This window comes from Artibeus jamaicensis, unplaced genomic scaffold (genome assembly GCF_021234435.1).
Source record: "Artibeus jamaicensis isolate MK-2021 breed Jamaican fruit bat unplaced genomic scaffold, CSHL_Jam_final scaffold_3307, whole genome shotgun sequence".
In the NCBI taxonomy this organism is placed as follows: domain Eukaryota; kingdom Metazoa; phylum Chordata; class Mammalia; order Chiroptera; family Phyllostomidae; genus Artibeus; species Artibeus jamaicensis.
Genome location: NW_026522040.1, coordinates 1,604,468 through 1,621,984, shown reverse-complemented (window position 1 = coordinate 1,621,984; position 17,517 = coordinate 1,604,468). Strand labels below are relative to the sequence as shown.

General features: G+C 52.0%; 1 protein-coding gene across 1 annotated transcript in view; it reads right to left on the bottom strand.

The window, feature by feature from the left end:
* Positions 1–1,323: 1,323 nt before the first annotated feature.
* Positions 1,324–17,517, bottom strand: part of SLC13A4 (solute carrier family 13 member 4) — a 39,422-nt gene continuing 23,228 nt past the window's right edge. Inside the window, exons 9-16 of the mRNA XM_037165877.2 lie at positions 13,887–14,006; positions 12,764–12,865; positions 11,227–11,328; positions 10,335–10,432; positions 9,997–10,121; positions 4,799–4,960; positions 3,439–3,576; positions 1,324–1,455 (exon numbers count right to left, since the gene is read on the bottom strand). Coding sequence (XP_037021772.2) covers positions 1,324–1,455; positions 3,439–3,576; positions 4,799–4,960; positions 9,997–10,121; positions 10,335–10,432; positions 11,227–11,328; positions 12,764–12,865; positions 13,887–14,006 — 979 coding nt within the window. The remainder of the gene's footprint in view (positions 1,456–3,438; positions 3,577–4,798; positions 4,961–9,996; positions 10,122–10,334; positions 10,433–11,226; positions 11,329–12,763; positions 12,866–13,886; positions 14,007–17,517) is intronic.

Genomic DNA, 17,517 nt, shown 5'->3' with positions numbered 1-17,517 from the left:
ATCTGTATCAGCGAACCACCTGGCGTTGTTGTGAGAGGCTATGTTTGGCCTCAGTAAATCTTTTGAAGACCCTTTCAATGTGGAAAAGGTGAAAAAAAAATGGCAGAAGCACTAAAAGGCATCAAAATTGAGGAGTTCAAAAACTGTTTTGAGCAGTGGAGTGTCCCGATAGGTGTGCTGCATTAAATGGAGAGAACTTTGAAGGTGACTGAAGTTTAAACATGTTTAAACACAATTTTTTAGAAATAAGTATAAATTTCTTTTTTGCGGGGGAGTCCCGTCCTATATCCAGTCATAGAGCAAGGACATCCACCCTGGAGGAAATGGTTAGGTTTTCAGGAGGAAGAGGAGGCTTTGATTTTTAAGTGGTTTTTCTCGAGGAAACTTTTATTGAGCAGTTACAGTTTACTATATCACATAAGTCACTGGGGACTTGCAGAGACATGAGACATCTCTCCTCTGCAAGGGCTCGTCAACTTGGAGAAAGTGACTGCTGGGTTTGGCCCTTTCAGTGCCTGCCTTCTCAGGAGCCTCGTTCCATCCAGAAGAAAGCCAGTCACCTCTCATCATAGTGCCGTGGTCTTAATTACAGTGTTGGCCTCCTTCATAAGACAGGTATGAAAATTTGCCTCCCTCCCAACACTTAACCAGCACAGCGGTATTGATGGTTGGTGATGTGTGAAGAGAGAGATGCTAATCACAATGTGTCTTGTTTCTCTACCTCCTTGTCCTTTGACAGAAGGGACAGCAGCCTTTTTCGAAAGGGGAACAGTATTTCTTTATGGGAATTTGGGGCCAAGGTAAAGAGAAGCCACTGAAGAGAGGTGCTTAAAAGGGAATCGGGGTAGTGAATAAACGAGTTCTGACTGCACAGAGGACTTACTAAGAATCGCGTTTCTGTGGCGAGGACTTGGGACAGAAACGACTAAGAGGAAGGAGCTGACGGAAGGTCTCGCGTTCTCGGTGAGATTTCCCTACAAAGGAGATGCCCCTGGTTTCCCTACCGGTGCCTGGGCAGGATGATTTGCATTCCTCCTTCAACTCCTGCAAAGGGACTGAGAAATTAATAACGTCACACCCAGTGCAGGAGGCTTAGCCCCCGAGGGGCGGCCAGGGCGGGCATTCTGCAGAGACGAGATGCAAAGAAGTGAGGAAGGGGTCGGTTTTCTTGAGCTCTGGCTGTGTGGGGGAGGCATCCTGTCCTGCACTTGAGGTGGTAGGTGGCGGAATCTTCTGGTGGGGGTTGTAGGCTCCTGGCGTTCTCTTGGCCCATTCACCGATCGGTGTCAGATCCTGCTGGGGTCGGCCGCTCCCTTGGTTGTGTTAGGCCTGATCAGTGACGTTACTGGCCCAGGCTGGAAAAGTGTCCAGGTCGAAGAGGCTAATTCCCCATGTATTGATAGCCACCGTCACTATCACCAGGCCAATGACATTGACCCCCAGGCCAGCTTTCACCTGCAGGACACAAAGCAGCACACCCTTGTCACTGCGAGCAGGCACCCTGAGTGCGCCCCATCTGTGCCCCGCCCCCCATCGCAGCCCATGAGCTGGACCCTGCTTTGTTCCCGGCACCACCTGCGGTGCTCCAGGGTAGCCCTGCAGGGTGGCTGGCACAGGACTGGAAGGACTGGGGCGGGGGGGGGGGAGGCTCAGGCTGGGAGAGGCTGTTCGAATCCTCTCCACTTGGAGCCCCCTCACCATCGAGAGGAGGCCCGGAAGGGAAATGCTCCGACCCCCAGAGATGTGAACGTTAAGAGTTACCCTAAAAAGGGGTCCTGCAGCTACACGATAGGGAAATGTGTTGAAATCACCCAGGTCTCTAGGGCAGGAACTGGCCAGAGCTCTATTGTGCTGACAGGTCCAGGGACTTGTAGGAGGGGCCGCGTTCTGTGGAGCCTTTGCCACTGATGTTACCCTTTCCTTTTCTTCCTCAAGGAACAGCTCGTGGAACTTGTATGCTGGGGGTCCCCCTGGGGGAACGGGTCAGCTGCGTCTGCTCAGCCCTTCCACGGGAAGGGGACACAGGCGTGGCTTTCTTCCGAGGGAATGTCACCTCAGTGACGGGCCCCTTCCCTTTCTGCCACGGCATTGGGACTCCCAGGTGAGGGGCTGTGAGGCGTGACAGGTGGCACAGCCAGGGCCAGGTGGGCAAATGCTCCCGGCCAAGGTGTGTCCGGGCCCAGCGTGCAGCCTCAGCCAGCCCGCCGGCTGGCGTTAATTGGGGAGGGCGCGAGGGGAAGCTGGAAACCGTCCAAGCCAATGAGTGGACGCGGCCCCCCTCTGCTTTCTGGCACAAGCCCTGGACATGCTCATCAGTCTTGCCCCTGGGCCTTCTGGGGTGGAGAACCGCCCGTGTTTCCTAGCAGTTGAGAGGGCGCAGGTTGTAAAGGAGCCAAGCTGAGGTCATTTAGAGCTGAGGGGACCACGTAGAGCATCCTAGCCATGCGGGTAAGGAAACCGAAGTCTCAAGTGGGAAGTAGAACCGAGGACTGGCTCACTTCTTGTCGTCCGGTGTTTTTGAAAGTTACCTCCTCTGATCATCTGATTCTGGGGTCGAAGGCTGTGGTGAGTGGTGGGGGTGCACAGCAGGGGCGCGGGGGACAGATGGGGCAGAGCTCAGGGTGAGACTGAGGGTTGTGCAGCAGGACGGGGAAAGGGGTGGCCATGACCTTGCCAAGGTATTGCAGGGGAGCTGGGTGAGCCGTTTGGACGGTAGAAGGACCTGAGTATCTGCCACCAGCTTGAAGCTCACTCTTTCTTTCATGTGACACTTAAGGGGGCTGCTGGGAATGAGTCTGGACTCTAGTGAAAACAATGTGTGAGGCCCTCAGCGAGGGCCCCGGGCCTCTGTACTAGCTTGTTTCGCCCTTCCCCCAGTCCTGGGCGTGAAGCCGAGTAGTCGTGAGTATAGGCCGAGGAGCTGGAGGTGGGTGTGCCCAGCCCTAGAACCAGCTGTAGCCTCCTCACAGCCGTCTTTCGTGAGCCCAGCTGAAAGCCGAGAAATGAGCTGTGGGTGCTTCATTTTGCCATGTTGCTTCAGGGAGAGTTCAACAAAAGGACGCTCTTCTCACAAGAGACCTTTTACCTTAGGTTCATACAGTTTCTCAAACTTCGCCTCCTGGCAGTAAGCCAGCTTTTTGAATGGCTATCCCACCAGTCCCATGAGGAAACTGAAGCAAGGACAAACTCACGCCTTCGGGACCTGGCCACAGCCTGGGTCTGGTCCAGCTCTCTCCCTCCATGGCCCCCTCGCTCCCAGAAAAGGGCTGGTGGGAGCCCTTTATGGCCCTTCTTGGTGCTCATGGACCCCCTGCCCCGAGCCCACTCTTTCCGCCACGCTAGACCGAGCATGGCGAGTCCGCAGACAGCCGCTGCCAAAGAATAAACTTCAGGAGGAGGCTGTGGAGCCGGCCCGGCACGAGGAGGCCCCGCACTCACCATGTCTTTGATCTGGCAGTGCCCGTAGCTGAAGACGATGGCGTTGGGGGGGTTGCCCACAGGCAGCATCACTGCAAAGGAGATGCACATGGTGACGGGGATCAGGGTGTAGAGCGGGTTGATGTGCAGCGTCTCGGACTAGAGGAAGAGAACCACAGCAGCGTTAGCACGGACCCGAGACCGCCGTTTCCTGGGCGCAACGTCGCAGGCCTGCTTCAAACGGTGGCTCGGGGTTGGCCAGCCGTGGCTGCACCCCTCATGCTCGTAGGTCACGAGATCACTGCCCTCCAAGGCACGCAGACGTGCTCACACCACTCGCTCCCTCCCCACGGGAACACGGCTCCACGTCAGGAACTCGATTCCTGGGAGGGGCGTTTCACTGCTCAGTGCTGGTCTACGGAAGTGGTCTCTAAATTTTATTCTCTAGCTGAGAAGTTCTTTGAACACAAATCTCAGCAGTAGGCTGCTTTGATTTTGAAGTAGAAATGCCTGGATGTTGGGGTACAGAGCTAAGGGGCCTTCTTTCCTGGGTAAGCTTCTCGCCCCATCCGCTGGCCCTCGGGGTTGCCAAGTTTTAACTAAGTGTTCTCCCGTGCTCGCACCAATGAGATGGTGGGAGGTGGGGATGGGAGGGGGGCATCTGAACAATGAGCTGAGAGTTTGGGGTCAGAGCAGGGAGACGTCGTTCTGCTGGGAACGGGAGGAGCCTTCAGTCCATAGGTTCCGCCTCACAGAACGGACACACTGTGTCTGCTGCATTACTGTTGGGGCCGCTTAGCCAGGCTAAGAGCTGGCAGCTGCTGCCCTGCCCTGTTCCATTACTAATAGATTGTTACAGTCGTGGGATGAGGCTGGCCTTGCTCCGGACTCTCAGAACCTTCTGGACACTGACACTAGGGGGAGGTGATGGCAGAGCAGTAGTCTCGGTCCTTGTCGCTGAGTGTCCTTGTCGCTGAGTGTCCTTCTGGGAGCATTTTGTCTCCATGTTCTGTAGTTACTTTCCAGCCCTGCTCATCACAGGACAGAGAGGAGGAGGAAGATTCCGGGGAACTGGAGTCCTAGGGCCGTGAGGTTTCCATTCAGGGCTGCCCCCACACGAATCCTTCCTAGTCTTTTCGGAGAAGGTTTCTAGAATAGTTTGCTGTGGTTTACTAATTCATCTATTTACCTACCAGTGGTTTTTGGAAAAACGTAATCTCTCAACCTACTGTTTGAACATCAGCGAGTGAAGGCTGTGGAAATGACCAGAGGAGAGAGGACAGCCGTGGAAGCGGCTCCCTGGCCCAGACCTGCCCCTGCAGGCCCCCGGGCGGCCCGCCCGTCTGTCTGTCCGTCCGGCCGGGAGCCCTGCGCCACTCACCAGGCTGCACAGGATGGGCAGGAAGATGGTGATGGTGGCGGGGTTGCTCACAAACTCGGTGACAATGGACACCAGGATGCACGCCAGCAGGGTGACTGCCCACGGTGGGAGGCTGCTCAGGGACAACATCTGGTGCCCAATCCAGGTGGAGAGGCCGGAGCTCTGCGGGCCAAGGCGTTGTTAGAGGAGGGGGCGGAGCACAGTGCCAGGGGAGCTCGGAGGCCGGGAGGGAGGCGGGGCTGTCGGAACCACAGGGGCGCTCCAGCTCCCCTCCCTGTTTTCAGGCAGACTGGACCCGCGGCATTCCCGATTTTTACCATTAGATCATTTTGGTAGCCCGTAGTTTTTTGGTTTTAGTTGTACAATATTCAATCTTAGGGTTTCCTGCTCAGTTGCTGTCACGGGAATGGAGAGCCACCCACACGAACGGCCACGACGGCCGGGCAGGGGCTGAAGACCCATGGGCTCCTCAACCTCCATGTCATTACTCTCTCTCCAGCCCCAGATGCGCTCACCGTCTGCATGCAGCCAGTCGGGGCGGCCTTTATGGTGCCAAGTGTAATCCTCCTGCTTTTGAAATGTTTCTCTCATCCCCCGAGAGAGGGAAAAACTAGGAACCTCTTTAGATAGTAACCATTCCTGCATTTTGAGGGAGAGCAAGCAGGCTGAGCTGAACATTAGGAGTTTTACCTGAGTCGTGAGGGGAGTAGGATCGCTAGCCCGTCTGCCTTTAGTGGGGCCGGCGCCTCCTCACCGGCCTGTGAGTGCGGGCATTTGGCCACGACCCATCGGAGGTTCTATCCCCATCGTGGCTGACATCAGGGTCTACAGCCTGCCTGTGCTTTCTGAGGCCACCAGATATGAAAGCGTATTGCCACTCTTGAACTTTCTCCGGCAGCAACACTTATACATAGCCACTCCAAGAAGCAAACGTTCCCACTTGGAATGATTCATTGGGGTGGAAGCTGTTTGTGTGGCAACGGGGAGGGCTCTGCCCCTTTCCAAAAACATGAAGAGCAGCGTTTAGTGTTTGTGCTAAAAAAAAACCCAGGTTGCCTCATGCAACCTCCCGCCCTCCTCCCTCCTCTCCCTTCTGTGGTTGAGGTGCTCTGATTTTTCTTCTTTACCCAAGAGACTGCAAATGCAGTGGAGAAAGGAGGCGCAGGGCAGAGAGCAGGGTGGGACATTCTGTGCTTCCTCCCGCTCTGTTCACATTTCACAACTAACAACAGCCCCTCTCTGTCTGGTCAGCAGGCTGCTTTTCCTTCTCCAAATCACCAAAAGCTCATTCAGCCTCCTCAGCGCCCAGGTTCCTCACGGCCAGCTCGCAGAGAGCTGATGACCAGACCTTCAGAATTTGCTCTGTTGCAGCCATTTTAACCTTGGCATACTTTTCTTTATTTTTTTTTCCTTTCAACTGACTGACTATTTGCAAGTCCAATAGTTGGGGACTACACCATTTCGTGGTTGGTACAGAGCCTGTGGGCCGATAGGAAGTCTGTAAGTGTAGCTCTTGTGACACATTAAACCTTGATCAGTGGGCAGAGACAGGGGAGGGAGGGCAGGTCATGCAGAGGAAACCATATATATATATTTTTGATAAAGAAATGGAGTTTTACTTACCATGTTATCCAAAGAGCACTTGTAAGTAAAGTGAAAAAATTAATGGAGGTTATTTTTCCCCAGAAGAACTATTTTATACTATATACAATTTATACAATTGTATACAATATATACAGTTTTATACAATTTATCTGAGATAAATTGACAAACGAGACCACCAAGTTAGAAAAAAACACAACGAAGGAAGTCTTCATTGCTTAAACCCTTGGTATGAAAACAGTTTGCTTTGGATGTTCCTCACTAATGTCAAGACTGAAATTATTTCAAGCTCCATAGAAATTACATATATGGTAATATTGTAACCTGAATTATTGAGACAGGGTTTTGCAGAAATGTAAACTGCACTGTCTGTCACACAGGCCCAATTTTGGTGAAAAAGAAAAAGATCTTGGAACTTCCGCCAAGATGGAGGCATAGGTGGAAGCACTGCACCTTCTCCCATAACTAAGTTTAAAAACAACAAAGTTTTAGCAACAAAAATGCAGCCAAACCACAGAAAATTGAACTACACAGAAGTCTGACAACAATGAACCCTTCAGCCAAACTGGTAAGAGGGGCAGAGCCAGCAGCAGAGGAGGGTCGGGCAGGAAAGATCCACCAAACTGACCGGGGCAGCGCGACCCAGGTGCGCCAGCAGCCGTGGGTGGATTTCAGGTGTAGAGAAGCGGGTGGACCCACCGAGGGCTGATTGCAGTCACACATTAGTGTGCAGATAAACCAGTGAAGGAGCTAGCAGTGAGACGGACTGCGCAGGCCCCAGTGGCAGGAAGCAGCAGAGGGAACCGCCATTGCTCCCTCTCTGACCCCGCCCCCACATAAGTGTCACAAACCAGCGACCTGGGTGGCCCCACCCTGGTGAACACCTAAGGCTCTGCTCCTCAGACATAACAAGCATGAACAGATCAAAACATGGCTCAAGAAGATCTCAAAGCCCCAGAGCCAATAAATCTAAGCGATGAAGAAATAGCCAAACTTTCAGAGGCACAGTTCAAAACACTGGTGATCAGGATCCTCACAGAACTGGTTGATTTTAGTCACAAATTAGAGGAACATATGGAAGCTAAACTAATTGAAATGAAGGGAAATACACAGGAAACCAATAGTAATGGAAAGGAAACTGGGATTCAAATCAAAGCAGTGGACCAGAAGGAGGAAAAAAATGACCAAACAGAAAAGGATGAAGAAACAAGAATTCAAAAAAATGAGGAGAGGCTTAGGAACCTTCAGGACGTCTTTAAACATTCCAACGTCCGAATTATAGGGGTACCAGAAGGGGAAGAGGAACAGCCACAAGTGGAAAACTTATTTGAACAAATAATAAAGAAGAACTTCCCCAATCTGGCAAAGGAAATAGACTTCCAGGAAATCCTGGAAGCTCAGAGAGTCCCAAAGATGTTGGACCCAAGAAGGAACACACCAAGGCACATCATCATTACATTAGCCAAGATTAAAATGAAGGAGAGAATCCTAGAAGCAGCAAGAGATAAGGGGACTGTCACCTACAAAGGAGTTCCCATCAGACTGTCAGCAGATTTCTCAAAAGAGACCTTACAGGCAAGAAGGGGCTGGAAAGAAATATTCCAAGTCATGAAATCCAAAGACCTACAACCAAGTTTGATCTATCCAGCAAAGCTTTCATTTAGAATGGAAGGGCAGATAAAGTGCTTCTCAGATAAGATCAAATTCAAGAAGTTCATCATCACCAAGCCCTTATTATATGAAATGTTAAAGGGACTTACCTAAGAAAAAGAAGATAAAAAGATAAACAGTGAAAGGACAGCAAACTCACAGTTATTAACAACCACACCTAAAATAAAAGCAAACTAAGAAGACAGCTAGATCAGGAGCAGAACCATAGAAATGAAGATCACGTGGAGAGTTAGCAACAGGGGAGTGGGAGGAGGAGAAGGGGGAGAAGGTACAGAAAATAAGTAGCATAGACGGTAGGTAGAAAATAGATGGGGGGAGGGCAAGAATAGTATGGGAAATATAGAATCTAAAGAACTTGAGACACGTGGTCATAAACTAAAGGGGGGAATGGTGGGGGAGGGGGTGTGCATGGTAGAGGGGAATGAAGGGGGGAATAGAACAACTGTAATGGCATAATTAATAAAATATTTTTAAAAAATAAAGGGAAAATGCAAAAAAAAAAAAAAAAGGAAATTGCTGCACTCCTCGGAGCAATTAATGATGACAACATGAAAAAAAAAAAGAAAAAGATCTTGCCAGGCTAGGCTCGGAGGCCAGATTTAACCCCTGAAACTCAATAAAGATAAATACGATATCCCGAACTTGGATTTGAAAATACTGACAGCATATATGCAGAACTGGTTGGAGAACTTGAGGCCTAATAGTGGCTAACAATGAAAAGAATGAAGAGTTTAGTTTACTGCAATTCCAACACAAATGTGGACATGAGAACCAAAGGAAAATCTCATAAAATCTTCCACACATATACAGGATGGTGCTTGGATGAGACGTGAGAGATGGGGCTGGAGGAGTATAACTGCCTTACCCTCACTCCCCCTGGACGATGTTTGAAGAAGACCAAGGGCAAACCCCTGAGCCCTGAGAAGTGAACCATCAGGTAAGGGGTCACTACTATTATGAGGAATAGTTAAAAAGGCTGAGGAGTTCTAGTTGGACAAAAATGATCTAGGAGGATTGATAAGTTATTATTTTAATACTGATCACCTAAAGATGTTTCCAGAGAACAGTGCCAGACCGTCAGGGGCATCCCCCCAGAAGACCGGAGCTGAATGGAAGTGGAGAATCCCTGTTCTTCGTTCCCCGCTGGAGTGGAGCAGCGCCCTGTCACTGGGGGGGTTTGGGTTCGGGCATCTCCGAGGGGAATCTCACACTGCAGGGGAGGTGGGACTCAGTGTGCATGTGGGTCACTCTCCAGGACCCAGTAACGATGCAGATAGCAGTTGCTCATGAGTTTAGGACGGGCAATGCGTACAGAGAGGCCAGAGGGAGGGCCGGTGTGAACCTCTGCCTGACTCATTTGCAGTGTCGTTCTCTGTTTTAGGAAGGATTAGCACTGTAGGAAATTCAAGTATTTCTCATCAGCTCCCTTGAAAAGATCTCCTCCCAAATCCTCCCAGTCAGGAAATCGGGGGGCATTTACATCAGCTTTAGCCTATCTTCTCCAAAGGGGCTCACTATATGCATGGGGACTGACTGAGCGACAGTTTGCTGTGCGTCATTGGGGGGTGTCTCTGGGCCCTTACAGACACATCTCCTGTCACCAACTGTCACATCAGCAGAAGGAGATGGCTACAAAATCAAGTGAACCTTCTACTGTGACAGTGCCAGCCCATCAGTGGGGTGTGACTGCCATGTGCCACAACTCCGGGGCACAGCTGGTGTGTAACTTTGGTCCCTGCAGCACGAGCTTAGGAGCACCCGGAGGATGGCGTATCTAATCCCGGCAGCACTGCTTCCCTTCCCAGCACCCTGGGTGCACATGCACCTCTCAGTCAGCTCCTTTGAATCTTCCCTCCCAGAACCGGAGTGATTGGTAAGGCAGCTGGAGAAATACCCGGTCAAGAAAGAACGAACTCAAGAGCTACCTTGCTGCCGGAAGCCAGAGCGTAGCCGCCTCCCACCAGGATGACGATCTCCCAGGGCATGGTCTTCTGGAAGTCCTTCCACGTGATGATGGGCTCCGCCCTCGGCGAGGGCTCCCGGTCCTCCCCTGGGTCACAGGTAGACAGGGAGGTAGAGCCGGACTCACCCTAACGGGTGTGACTTGTGGAGACAAGGGGCCGGACTAAGGAGCTGGGTGGGTTGGGAAGCTGCCCTGCTGTGTTTGGCAGAATCAAAGGGCCTCGGTCGGGCTCCTGAAAATTCTGACTTGGGCGTTATGTGACTGGAGCCAGCCCCAGTGTCTCCCCTCAAACTCTCTCACCATCCTTCTTTTTCCCGAAGGAAGGCTTCTTCGCTGGAATCAGGAAGAGGAGGAAGCCAAGGAAGATGGAGACTGTGGCATCAGTGCGGAAGCCTTTCCTGGCAAAGAGACAAGCAGGCTGGACTGGAGGGCCAGGCCACCCCAGGGCGACACGGTGTCTCGGGACAGTCGGAACACAAGGCCCCTTTGTCGGACAGTCTGGAGGGGGTATCACCCTTCCTCACTGCCAGTCTTGCTGGCTGTGCAGCGGTGGATTTAATGGGCAATGGTTCGAGTCTGGAGGCAGGGCCCGGCTGGGGGAGATGAGTCAGTGTGGATCTGTGGGCCCGCGGGCTGGGGCGAGTCCTGGAAGGAGTGATGAGGAGTTGCGAGGGTGGAGAATAGACAAGGGTGGGCCCTCTTTCCTGCGGGGGTCATGACTCCTCATGTGTCTTTTCTCAATTGGAAACCTGTGTGGGGAGAGCTTGAGGCCTGTGGCCCGGCCTCCAGGAGAGGATGCGGGGTCAGGACAGGAGCCTCCATTTGCCTTTCCCTCTATACGCCTCAGCCGCTCCCTGGCCGTGGTCTCTTTCCAGTTGGTATTTTACTTTATGGGCATTTCCCCTTCGAGTCTCCTAGCAACCCATGAGACAGCTGAAGTCCCAAGAGCCTGAGTCATAAGGCCAAGTTCAGAGAAGTAGGGAAGCGGCTGCCTTGGACCCCGGCCTGTGACTCGGACTCCACAGACTACCTCTTCTTCCCGAAGCTTCGCTGGAAAGGAGGACTTTCCCAGGAACGAAGTATCTCCCTGACGTCACACCCGTCCCTGAATATCTGGAAGGAGGTGCCCGTGGAAGCCGCCCCAGAGTTTACTTGACAGGGCTGTTCTTGAGGAGGGGACGCTCTCACTTACTTTTCAAAGAAAGAGTCCCAGCCAGGAACGAAGCCGGGCTCCCGGGTGAACCACAGCACGGTCATCAGGATGAAGAAGAACCCCGTCACCATTTCGGGGTAGCTACGGAATAAAACAGGACAGCTCCTGGCAGCTGGCACATGCTTCGTGAGGCTCCTGTGTCCGGAGCCCCAGCGCGGGAGGCAGGAAGCAGTTACTGAGCAGCTCTGTGCGCGGGAGTGCAGTGGGAAGAGGGCCGAGACCCTGCCATTGGGCATTACCGGCCTCACTGGGGACGTGTGGGTGTGGTGCGGGGAGGGTACCGCATCACACGGCTACCAGATAATCGGAAACACAGCCTGCAGACACGGCGGGTCCAAGGAGGAATTGCCACAGCTTTTTGGAGGCAACCTGACAATAACTCTCAAGGGCCTTCAATTCGGTCATTCCTTTTATCTAAGAAAAGAACCTGGAATGCACTTCGGAGCATTATCCATTTAAAAGCATTTGCATGTTCCTAGGAAAACAACCTACTTATCCAGTGATGTTCCCTGGCCTCGAATACCTTTCAGCAAAGCTGTTGGTTACGGTGAGATGCCTACTAATGGTGTTCGTCCAGCAGATGCCCCCTGGGCACATGCCGCAGTCTGATGCCACATGAAACCAGGAGAGCTGTGCTACTGTTCGGAATGGACAGAGTTTTAGCAAAAATATATACAATTTTGCTCATGCACGAAAAGAAAAAGGAAGGGACAGTACATCACGTTAACCGTTGTTCATGGTTAACACCGGGGTGCCGGGAATACAGGTCTGTTTTAACTCTTTATATTTTTCTGTATTTTCAAAGTGTTCAACAATGAACATGTATTCCTTATATAAATTAGTTTTTTTTTTTTTAAAAAGGCAGCTTAAACCCGTATCCTTTCCCCCAAAGTTGAACATGCCAATTGCCACAGAAGGCAAAACAGCAGGGAATAGGGCTGACGGCCACTGCGGGAAAGCTGGTAGAAATGGCTCTGAAACAGCTAATGGTAAAATGAAGGAATGGATGGATAAATGAATCAATAAAATCAAACGGTAAGAAGAAAGAAGGGAGGATGTGGCTGAGGGTCAGTGAGTGGGTTCTCTGTCTTCAGGTCTGTGGTTGGTGCTGCCTGAGGCTCCCACGTGCAGCACGAAGCCCCCAGCTCCCTGGGAGTGGCTGCTGGACCTGTGGGGGCCCATCCTGAGCAACGTGGGGAGGCCTGACCCTCCAGAATTCCTCAAGAGTGTGGCTGAGCTGCCTCGCTTTGTTCTCTGTCCCCTGGCTGCCTGTCCGTGACCCTCCACCCCCACGCCTTGGCTATACCTTAGCCCGGAATATCGTGAAGGGGAAGAGTGGCCACCCGGAATCTGAGCCAGCCAGACTGTGGCAGGAAACAGTACCTCTACATGCCTGGATTTGTGGTTGTGGGGGACCCCCTGGCTCCAGGGCACGTCAGGGACAGGGCTGCTCTGTGCTGGCTGCCCGGGCTGTTGTTCTCTCCTGGAGGACAGGGGGTGAGGGGCGGGTTCTTACCTGATGGCTCCCAGCTTTTCGTACTCCTCTCGGATCCTCTTCTCTGACAACTCTTCCCTTTTGGTCTTGTTCTTCTTGCTCAGAGAGCAGGTCTCTTTAAAACTGAGAAGGGAGAATGAGCAGCAGAATAAAGAAACCCAGGAGACCAAGTATTAAGTGAATGCTACGTGACTGGCTTGCCCTGAACACTTCTCTCCACCTACACAGGCTGCCCCGCCAACCCCACCTACCATGTGGCTTTTATAAGTCAAGTTGCACAGCCCCTCATCAACCTTCTTCCCTAGCCTTTGGATTATCCATCTGGAGCTTAATCCACGTGAAGTTACACCTTGTGGACTTACGCAGGCGTATTTATGTGAGGTCGTTTCTATACACTTGTGTGTTACACATATGTGTGTGTGAACCAGTGTGTTTATCTGCCTAGAGTGTTGCTTTTCTGTTTGCAATGCTGGAAGTATAGAAATATTCAGCTGTCATTGCTTTGACAACAGCCTCTGAGTCATAAAATATATGTCAGCTCAGAGACCATTCCCTGACCGATGGGAACATAGAATTCCATGGACTAATAGCAAAACTTCGTAGATAATAATTCTTCTTTTTATGTGCTGGAGGCCTGTGGCCCTTGTCAAATCCGGAGTAGACCTAGGCTAGTGGTTGTGAAGAAGAGGCTTGTCAAACAGATTAATGTGCAAAATAACATGGCTAGAGGAGCATCTTCCATATGACTACTGAATATAAATCACTCACGTCTAAGGCACCTTCTACTTGGAATCATATTTCTTTAGAAGTTAGTTGAAATTACTTTCTATGCGTTGAGAGCAAAGAAACTACATTAAACGCTCTTTAATCCAGACTCTCAATAAATTGATAGCCCCTCTAACCCATTAATTGTAGTTAAGAACGTGGCATCATGGAGCTCATAGTGAGGTGCACAGCTCACATGTGTTTTGTGTGTTGAGCGCAGACCATGCCTGAAGCGCCACCCAGTCCACCATAGTCTGCTAGGGGCACCCTCTCAGCCCCTTGGCAGCTCCCTCTCGAGTGGCGGGTGCCCTCCCAGGTTTGCGCCGTGACCTCGGGTGACAGGAGAGCCTCTGCCGTGTTGGCAGCATCTGGGACTTACTTGCAGCCCAGGAACAGCCAGTGCATCCAGAACCAGCTGACCACCAGCATGATGAGGGAGATGGGGAAGCTGAAGAGGAACCAGGTGCCAAAGTTGACCACCTCGGCCGTTGGGTACTGGCTGGAGGGGACAGAACCAGGTCAGCGATTAGAAAGGCTGGATTTCCCTGTGGTGTTTTGTGGGGCAATACGCTAAATGCTCCTTAAGGCGACAGCAGGACCAACATGGAGACAGCGATAACAATACACTGAAACACGACCTGGAACTCACTTATTGGACAGTTGCATCTGTACGGAGCCAGGCCAGGAATTAGGAAGGAAGCTAAAAAAGGCATCTAAGAAGCCAACATTGGTGTCAGTGAAGTATATATACTTTGCACTCAGGGAAATTGCTCAGGAGCAGTTGGCTCTTAATTTATGTAAAGATTCCGATAAGTTTACTTATCTGGTTTCCAGGGCAACCGAGAAGGGAGAGGGCAGCCTGGTATACATTAGGAGTTTTGACTCCGGGATATAAAGCATCCGTTCTGGAGAACTTTGGACTCCAGAGCCTCATGAAGGTTCCAGGTGTTCACTGCCCAGTGGAGAACCAAGACTGGGAATCTGCAAACCCTTTATCAGTCCTACATCCACTGCTGCCTCTGGATGCTGGGGAGGCCGCCCAGGACTCCGCACTCATCACGGGTCAGAGCTGTGGTGTTTCCTGGGAAGCCAGGATGGACCACAGGTAAGCCCTGATGTTAGTCTAATGACACCTATGCTTCTTTACCCTTGGGCCCTTCCTGCTGGGGTTGGGCACAGAGTGCCTCTAAGGTGGGAGCAGACCGTGCCCCCCTTCTCATGCTAGCACTGCGTGGGGCAAGAGAGAAGGGCCAAGAGCAGGCTCCCCACAGAGAGAATGCAACGGAAGCACAGGGAGTGAGTGTGTAATCTCCTGTCGTCACTGGGACATCCACTTTTTGTGCTGTGGCCTGATCAGGGACCTACCTTTTCAAATACCTGTGTGCCTCTCGGAGAAGTTATGACAGCCTGTGCCCTCCCTAAGGGCCAGCGTGGGCCACTGATAGTGGGCACTGGGAAAAAGGCTTTTGGATCGAGACATACGTCACTCAGTGACTCTCTGCCCTGGGCGAACGGGCGTATGTCTGTTGTATCATTTCTCCTCTGCACACAGAAGCTCAGGCCCTGGACCCAGGGAAAGGAATGGACTTTGACAATAGATTAAATAGACATTCGTGGAGAAATAAAAGGGCCTAATACTGTTGATACCATTTTAAAAAGTGAGGATACGTATACTGAGTGTTACTTGGTAGGTATTTCAGATGAACTCTGGAGGTCTGTTCACCAGTGCCAAGAAAGCAGTGGCACTTTCAGACCAGTGGGGACCAGGGAGCCCACCTTCCTGTCACAGAATCCCCTTGTCCAGGTAAGCCACAGTTACAACTAAGGGTACCATTCACCGCCCAAGAAGTGGACGAAGGGCCAATAGGAATTGGCCCCAACCACAGAGTGAAGCAGAAATCAAAGAGCAAAAATCTCAGAGCCTGGACAGAGTAACAGGGTGGGGGGGGGGGGGGTCTGTGGTGCACGGATCCTGTCCTTCCTCCTCCCTCTTCCCTCCCTCCTTCTTTCCCTTCCTTCTTTCTTACCCTTTCTGCTAATATGAAAGGTGTGTTTCTCCTCTTGTCTACCATCAATGTCTCCACTCTGCTCTGGTCCCGCCCCTTTTTGCTTTCCCAGTGACCTCACTCTGTCAATCATCCCCTCTCCCAGCCTTTGATGCCCCTCCCACCTTCATCCTTCCTATCAGCACTCAGATGTCTCCCACCTTAAAAACCTGTTTTCGGTGACCCTGCGTCACTTTCCCTTTATCCTCGTCCCGTATCTCTCCTCCCTTCATTGCTGACTCTCCATCCCCTCAGCTTCTCTAAGTCCTCCACTCACTGAAATCTGGCTTCTTTTACCGTCACTTGACCGTATTGCTCTTGCCTAGGTCACCAGTCGCCTCCATCCCACCAAATCGGATGGATACAGTTTTGTCCTCGTTTTGCTCGACCATCCATTCAGGCCATTTGAATATACGGACCACTCCTTCCTCCTTGAAACCCTTTCTCCCCTTGGGTAGAAGGACACTGGATTTTCCTCATTCCTGTCCGATGCTGTTTTATTCTCTGGTTCATAGTCTACTTTAAATGCTCGGGCTTCATCTCGGTGCCCCCTGCTCTCCTTACTCCACATGTTCCGCCTCGGAAATCCCCTCCACTCCTCATAGCTTCCGTTCCCATGTGCACACGACCAGGACCGACTACCGTCTAATCTGTGGGGCTCAGTTCAAGTTCAAGTGTGGGGCCCCTCATTCAAATAGTATTAAAAATTTCACCCTGGCTGGCGTGGCTCAGTGGATTGGGTGCTGGCCTGAGAACTGAAAGGTGGCTGGTTCGATTCCCAGTCAGGGCATATGTCTGGGTTGCAGGCCAGGTCCCTGCTGGGGGTGGGTGAGAGGCAACTGATTGATGTTTCTCTTGTACGTACACGTTCCTCTCCCTCCTTTTTCATAACAATAAATAAATCAAATCCTAAAATACACTTCCCAGCCCTGGCCAGATGGAGCGTCGTCCTGTACACTGAAAGATTGCAGTTTCGATTCCGGATCAGAGCGCGCGCCTAGGTTGTGGGTTCGGTCCCCGGCTGGGGCTTGTATGGACGGCAACAGATCAATGGTTCTCTCTTCCATCCATGTTTCTCTCTCTCTCTAAGAAGCAGTGAAAAAATGTCCTCAGGTGAGGATAAAAATAAGTTTCCAGATGGTGACAGCAGAGTGTCGGCCAAGCATGGGACTCTTCTGAGAGCGGTGGCCCTGTGACCCTGAGGGTCGAGCACCCAAGGAGACAGCTGCTCGGGCCACAGCAAGTCTATGCCATTAGCCTAGAAGTTTCTCCTGAGAACCAGAGCCGTTTCTCCCAGCTGGACACCTCCATTTCTACACCATCATTTCTTCCTCTTTCCCCTCAGGTAGGTCGAGGGCAGGCCCGTGCCCCACGGCTGAAGCCAGGAGCCTGACAGTTAGACGTGGCCTTCCCCTCCCTCATCCTGCCCAGGCCTGTCGGGTCTGCCTCCGAATGTCTCTCTGGGGCCACCTCTCTCCTCCCCTGGCCACTGTCACCCAGGCCACCACCCTGTCTTTCCGGGCAGCGTCCTGAATTGTCTTCCTGCTGCCTGCTTTCTCCTTTCTAGTCCATTCTCCATGTTTTGCAATATCCAAAATGAGCTTTCAAAACTATACACCACGTCACCTCACTCCAAGGCTAAAATCCTTCAAAGGCTTCCTCTGGCCTTTTGAATGAAGGTTCCTTAGAGCAGGGGTCCCCAGCCCCTGGGCTGGGACTGGTGCCGGTCAGAGGCCTGTGAGGGACCAGGCGGCACAGCAGGAGGTGAGCAGTGGGCGACCCCATGACCACCTGAGCCCCCTATCCTGTCCTCACACCCCACTTCCCTGCCTCCCTATGGGTGAAAAAATTGTCTTTTGTGAAACCAGCTCCTGGTGCCAAAAGGCTCAGGGACGCTGCCTTAGAGGGCCCGGCGAGGTCCTTTGTGGTCCCCTTGTGCCCCTGGCCGGCCTCCTCGCGTCCTCT